General features: G+C 36.4%; 1 protein-coding gene across 2 annotated transcripts in view; it reads right to left on the reverse strand.

Moving 5' to 3' along the window:
- Nucleotides 1-5,497, reverse strand: part of LOC126273842 (TRPL translocation defect protein 14) — a 249,328-nt gene extending 243,831 nt beyond the window's left edge. Inside the window, exons 1-2 of one of the 2 annotated variants that reach the window (XR_007549693.1) lie at nucleotides 5,260-5,496; nucleotides 5,012-5,079 (exon numbers count right to left, since the gene is read on the reverse strand). Coding sequence is in view for 1 of the 2 variants with exons in the window: in XM_049977064.1 (XP_049833021.1) it covers nucleotides 5,012-5,079; nucleotides 5,260-5,305 (114 nt within the window). In the remaining variant the exon portion in view is untranslated. Of the gene's footprint in view, nucleotides 1-5,011; nucleotides 5,080-5,259 lie in introns of both variants that reach the window. The other variant, XM_049977064.1, reaches the window with a different exon arrangement.
- Between the last annotated feature and the right edge of the window lie 1,365 nt (nucleotides 5,498-6,862).

Consider the following 6,862-nt stretch of genomic DNA (forward strand, 5'->3'; position numbering starts at 1 on the left):
TGTCACATAATAGCATGTCACTTGTAATAGAGTGTTCTTGAAAAAAGAATTTTTGGCAACAAAACTTAATTATTAATTTTGTAATATCTTCCACATAGTGGTAAACATCTGATGACTCCCATACCACCTGCTTCTCTGCTATTGAGTCATGTATTGCCTCTTATTAGCTTCTTTCATAAAGGAAACCATTATGGATGCAGAAAGCATAAACTGCTAGCCAAAAAGAAGTGGCTTTGATAAATATGTTATTTACCAAGTGCTACTGAGGACCTTATGCAATATCAACCAAGCACCCTTGCTGTGGATTATTTACAACTTAAATAATGTTTGCAAATAAACAGCTTCCAAACATCACAGAAAACTGTTTGCTATCAGTTTTCTTGACATGGAGTTCTTACTTTTAAATCAAGCACCTCCTCAATTACCATCATGAGGCTGAGTGCATCCCTTTCCAGTTCTCCCCAAAGGGAAAGTCCCTGGCAGTAACCAGGAATTGAACCTGGTGGGTACCTTGCACTGCCATCACACACATTGGCCACTGAGCTCAAGAGGCAGACTGATTATACCAATCACACATTTAGAATACATAATGCTAATATGCACAGGATGAGAAATACAAGCCCATACTGTGAACATGACAGTAAATTTCCATGATGGATGTATATCCTTACAATGGATATTATGAATCACCAGATAGCATGTTCGGACTGTAAATTATGATTTTTGCACCAAGCACGTCGCACGTGTACAGTGCACTGGTGGTGTCTGTGCTGCCACGTTTCTTGTTTCCATATGTTATTTACCCTCACTTTATGTTCAGAGATGTATACAGATGCATTGAACTGAGGATAAGTAGGTGCTCACGAAGGGTTGTGTCATTTGCAAGAAGACACCCCCCACTCCACTCATTCTTCGAGGTCTTGGGACAATTTTATCCTGAAAAATTCATAGAGGGTCTTACCGCTGTAGCTCAATCAGTTTCTGTGTAATCTTTGTAAGATAAATGCTGCTGTCTGTGCATATTGTTGGGGTGTTGAGAACCAATAGTACACTAAATGAGTTGGATAGTGAAGATCTTATTCAACCCCAGCAGACAAACTGGAGAGCTTGCATGTGGCCAGTGCCTCTGCAGTAACCACTGACATGCTCTGGCAGAGTTTGACTGGTCTACTTGGAGATCAGGACATTGTTGAGGATCTGCTTGGAGGAAAAATTGATTTTTGCGATATATTCAGTTCATCAGTTGGCAACCACTGAGTACTATGTAATGTATTTATGTAAAACTGAACTTTATATATAGAAAATGAAAATGCTTATCTACACATTGAACACTTAACACTCCCTTCTTTGTTGTATAAATATGACTCTGGAGGCTAAAAACACAATATAAATAACAACAATTACAAATTTATGCTGAAAATAGACATACTGTACAGATGAAACATACCAACTATATTTTAAGTGTTATCGGAGTATTGGTTCAATATCAAGAATGCAACTTTAATACAGAAGTTGCATTACCTACAGGGTAACACTTCAGGACAACTCTAATAGTAAGTAGGTTCTGTAACAAACTCGTCCCACTAGGTGCTGCTATTTTAAGGTGTTTTTTTCTATATTTCCTTGATCTTTCTTCAAAGATGTTCCTTCACAAGATAAAACTAGTCAGTTTCACACAGAAGGCTCAGGTCTACATCTACATATTTCCAAGTCTTTGAACAAATTAATCCTTCGATTCATCTAAAGAATTTTCATGTATTTTCCTATAGTAGTACCTATCAGCCACCAATCTCTTACAATACCTTACACTATGAAATGATGTCCTTGCAGTAGTATTGTATACTAAATGAAAAAACAGTGAAAATGACTTCCATATTTTGCTTTAGACAGGTGGTAATTAACGGTAGTATAGATATGTACAAAGAGGGAAGTGCAGCATAATTTAAAGTAGTAGATGACACTCATATTTCATGATGGGAAGGTGACTGGATGCAAAGGACAGGGAAAACCTTTCCAATTACACAACTAAACCTGCCCTTCTTGGTCTCTTAGCCATTCATGCCATATAACTTCACTTTGGGGGTCAAGAGGAATGTCTGATACGAGTAGTTGGCTTTGTCCAGTGACAGTTAATGGCTGCTAGCCATTACTTTTGGTGCATAAATTTATAGTTTTGTTGGATTGGTGAAGCCAACGAACATGAAAGGAAACTGGTTATGATGACACTGGTCTGTAGCTCAGCCTGAGGTATAGGTTAAGTTGGATAGTAACAGTTTGGTTGTGAATTGGCACAGCCATCAATGTGGGGGCAAAACAAAAAAAAAAGCAACCCCAATTTCGCCAATAACGGTATGTTACAGTGGCCATATTGTTCAAGGCATTTGCCGTATGTTTCATGTTTCCTGCACCAGTGGTCAAATCTGACCAATTATAGAGAGCATTCCTGTATGTCCCACTTTTTAGTGGAAGAAGTAATGAAGAGTTTTAATGCAACATAATGTCATTCAGCAGAAAAGTAGAGATTTAACACTTTGAAGAACAGATGGTGTTGAAAAACATTTCCTGTGTCATGTTGGGACATGTACCAAAACCCAAGTGACGAAAGAACTAGCCTTACATTTGCCTTCAACACTTTAAGAAATCACCTGGATGTATACTTCAACCTTAGTCATCATGAATGTGTTATCAGAGTGTTAACTGCCCAGACTACTTTACCACAAATTTCCTAAATTGCGCAAGCCAGATAACAGGATGGTCCTTTGGAAAGGACAACTTATTTCCTTCCCCAGCATTGATCAAGCCAAGCTTTTGCGTAATATGTAATACCTCATTGTTGATAGGATGTTCAATGGTAGCCCTGCTCACATTTAACATTTTTAGTTTTAGCTGTTCAAGCATTTTAAAGTCACATACTGGTTGAAGTTGTGTTACGTGTATAACAGGATGGCAAATTAAAGCAGAAAATGTCCAGTGTAATGGAGGTTTTCAGGTCCATTGCCACCTACAAATGAATAGGGAGTAATTGTCCTTCAGCTACCACAAAACATTATTCGTAACTGGTTTCTAGCCACACTTCGTTCCCAAATGCTATATGTTCTAGACACCTGAAAAAGGGACATATGGGTTATGATCACAATCCATCGAAGTTAATGACTGAGTTACAAATATGATCACAGAACAGAATTGCATCTTAATCTTGAACAAAGGTCAACAATACATCAAGAGCTGCTTGGATGTAACTAAAATTTAAAGGTTACTTGTACAACAATGTTAATTTGGAGAATTTGTACTTGTTGACATGATACGAATGTGTGTGAAGAAGGGTGGCAAAGCCCAGTTCAGAACAAGTAGCTTAAGTGGGAATCTACGTCCACGACTGCCCTCCAGTTCACACTTAAGTGTCTGGCCAAAGTTTGTCAGGCATCAAAAGGTGCCACAAGGCTGATTTACTAGTCACTGACAATTGTCAATGCAAAAAAGTAATGACTAAAAGATGTATATTCACTCTTAGTCTGACTAGCAAAAATTTAAAAAATGTCAGACTCAAAGAAAATTTCCGATTCCTTGTTGCCACAGTGCCAAACTGCATCTGTATGTAAGAGTTTGTGTAATAAAAGTGACTAACTACCAAAGCATAATGATATTATAATGAAAGCCTCTTTTACAAAAAAAAATTCAAGGACACATTATCAGTGAATGAATCACAAAATAATTAACTGAAGAGTTCAATGCAACTTTGTAAACTCAAACTGTCATCTTTGTGCGTAACTGTAGTTCATGCTAAGCAATGAATCTATCTAACCACAACCACTTATTTTTTAAATTTTCTTTCATTTTTCTTCACATTCATTGGCTTTACTAACTATCAAACTGAATATATGCACAGGATTGTGATGTGACAGCACCCATTAACATTACATCACTGGCCAAAGTGACTCAAATATTACTCTTGACCCCACAACACAGTTATGTCACGGATTAAAGCTAATGGATGGTACTGCAAACTTCACTTGACCCACGCCACATGACGATGAGGCATAGGATTAATATAAAACATTTTGTGTTTTTACTTACTGCAAACTGGTGTCTTACTGTTCTCATTGTAAGTTTCATTTGGATGGGCGGACACATTTAAACATGGCCAGTTATGGAGATATGTATTGTACCAAATTACATTGCATACAGGCCATGACCTCTACTAAAACAGGGAGGGAACAGAGAACAGGGTATAAACATATAAATGATAAAAAATGGAGAAGATTTCATAAAAGAAAATAATCTAATAGCTTACACGAGTTCACTGTGCAGAAATGCTTATTTGTAATGTATAGTTATTGTCACTGTTACATGGTTTAACATATGTTCCCTAGTCAATATGTCAATCAACATTTACTATTCTGCAAGATGCTCTGTAATCTCCTCATTCTGAGCCAGTTCAAGTAGTTCAGATCTATTTTTGTAACATTGTTTTCTGTCATATGGAAAACCCATTGTTTGTTAGTAACCTACTTACTAAACACCGGTATTTAAAATTTGACAACGGTCATCCTGAAGATACGAAAAAATGAAGTTTTTTTTACTAAACATGTTACACACTCAAGAATTTAACGTTTTAACATTAAAACATACCCCTTCACATATCTGGGGAAAAAAAACAGGTCAGATTATTGTTTCGAACACTTTACACCATCTGATCTCTAACAACATAGATCACAAGTCTCAATAAATACACTACTGAGGATTAGCCTACTAACGTGGTAATCTCTTCAGAAATTATTTACAAATCAGTGTGGAAGTAATTTTATTGTTTATTACTTTCTACCATTCTCTAGGATTTTGAAGGAGCGAACTTTCCTTGACGACAACCTACTAATGCGACGCTAACCGAACCAAACTTCCTCTGCAATGTATTCCCAAAGGTTATCACTGGGAGCGACCGCGGTTTTCTAAACTAGTCCTAACTTCCATCAGTAAGCACTCCCGCATTTGAGAAAAAGGGCAAATCACTTACCTTCCATCCCATATTTTCAAAAAACGTGCACAGACGTGATTGCCCGGTAGTTTTCCCACCGCAGGGTCCTGAAACATCGAAAGGCTGGATAAACTTTATGAATGTGTGCGCAAATGTCTTCTATTAAGCGGATTTGCAAAATTACCACCACGTATTAATGAACCAAACATGTCACATAGCGTAAAAAAATTATGTCCGCAAACCAAAAGTCTTCATTCAAACTAAAAACATAACTGCGGTTGTCTTACCTCCGGTGAGGACGACCTTATACACTCTGTGCTTCTTGGTTTCCATCGTTGACAGATGTTCTAATGAAGTTGTAAAATACTAGTGATGAGCGGTAGTGCTAGTCAAATCATTGCGATCATGATAATTGGTTATGACATTCGTCAGCAACGAAAGATGCTTCTCTTCCCCTCTGTTCAGCTACACAGCTCTACCATCCTCCATGCCGCCTTGAACGACATAACTTTGTTAGCAGAACAGTTTGAAATCTTTGCCGCAACAAAGATGTGACAGTGTTTCGTTGTTGAAACTTTGATATCGAATGAAACTCTCGATTGTATGTTCATCTTAAGCCAAATTACTGGCTAATTGATTCACAAGATCAGTATACTACTGGCACTCATCTGATACTATAACTACCATATGTCAAAAATTTTTATTTAATAACTAACTTGCAAAACTGATTTGTTTCACAGATGTTGTGGGTATTGCCATGTAGAGAAAAAAGAAATTGTAAATAAAGGTCGACCCACTGTTGTCGGAACAGGAAAGCTAAACGTTTCACAATGAATTCCAAGTAACGAACGACATTCACGTAGGTCTTCAAATAAATTGATTGGAACCATACAACTCCATCAAGATTTCTTGGGAAGACAGTTCTAACGTTGCGTGTGGCGTTGCCTGCATTATATGTGTTGTGTTTTGTGTCTCCAAAATCCTTACTTTATTTTGTTTTGTTTCCATGATATTTTGTAAAATTTCCACGGGGAGTAGAATATTTTTCCTATGACTGCAGTTCCATAAAAGAGCCCAAATACTTGAAAGTATATATATATATATATATATATATATATATATATATATATATATATATATATTAGATTTGCCAATAGCTGGACAAAGATAAATCCTACACTGTGAACAGATAAGAATATAAATTGATGCAATAATTTTCCTTAGACAATGCTTTTTTAAAAATGAAAAAGTCAGTTGTATTGAAGAATAAAAACAACACTGATTGACTTTCTTGATACTTAAATAAAAAAAATAATGGATAAGGTAAAAGGAATCTAACATTCCCTTCTGAATTTGTTTAATGTTATTATATTTAAATATTTTCCCCAGCAAATAAACATCGATGTTTAGAAATGTTTGGAAGGCAATTTTCCTTACGTTTCACGGTAGTTGAAAATAATTCCAATTTCTGTTCCTTCCATAAGTGAACTTTACTCTCAGCTACATTGAACTCTCTTCCTGCCCTTCTGTTACAATATTTTTCAGCATAAAGAATTACTTTACGGTTGAAATAAGCTTCATACGATATTCTGCTCTACTTGCCTTCCATTTTGTGACTACCTAATGCAAACATAATGTGAAGTACTATGGTAGGCCTACGAGATTGAGAAGTACAACAATGTGTCGATGTACTTGACAGAACCTAAATTTCAACTAGCAAATAAAATACACACAAAAAAGACACATTCTATTTGAACTGACGACTAAAGAAAATTTCCTCTTCTGGCAGTAATGGATTTTGTTCTGATGTCTGCAAACAGAATTCATAACAGGAAATATATACCAGCTCTTTTAACTCGATAGCCTCTTACCCAATTTACACCTTCCTTT

This window comes from Schistocerca gregaria, chromosome 1, assembly GCF_023897955.1.
Source record: "Schistocerca gregaria isolate iqSchGreg1 chromosome 1, iqSchGreg1.2, whole genome shotgun sequence".
NCBI classification, from domain to species: Eukaryota; Metazoa; Arthropoda; class Insecta; order Orthoptera; family Acrididae; genus Schistocerca; species Schistocerca gregaria.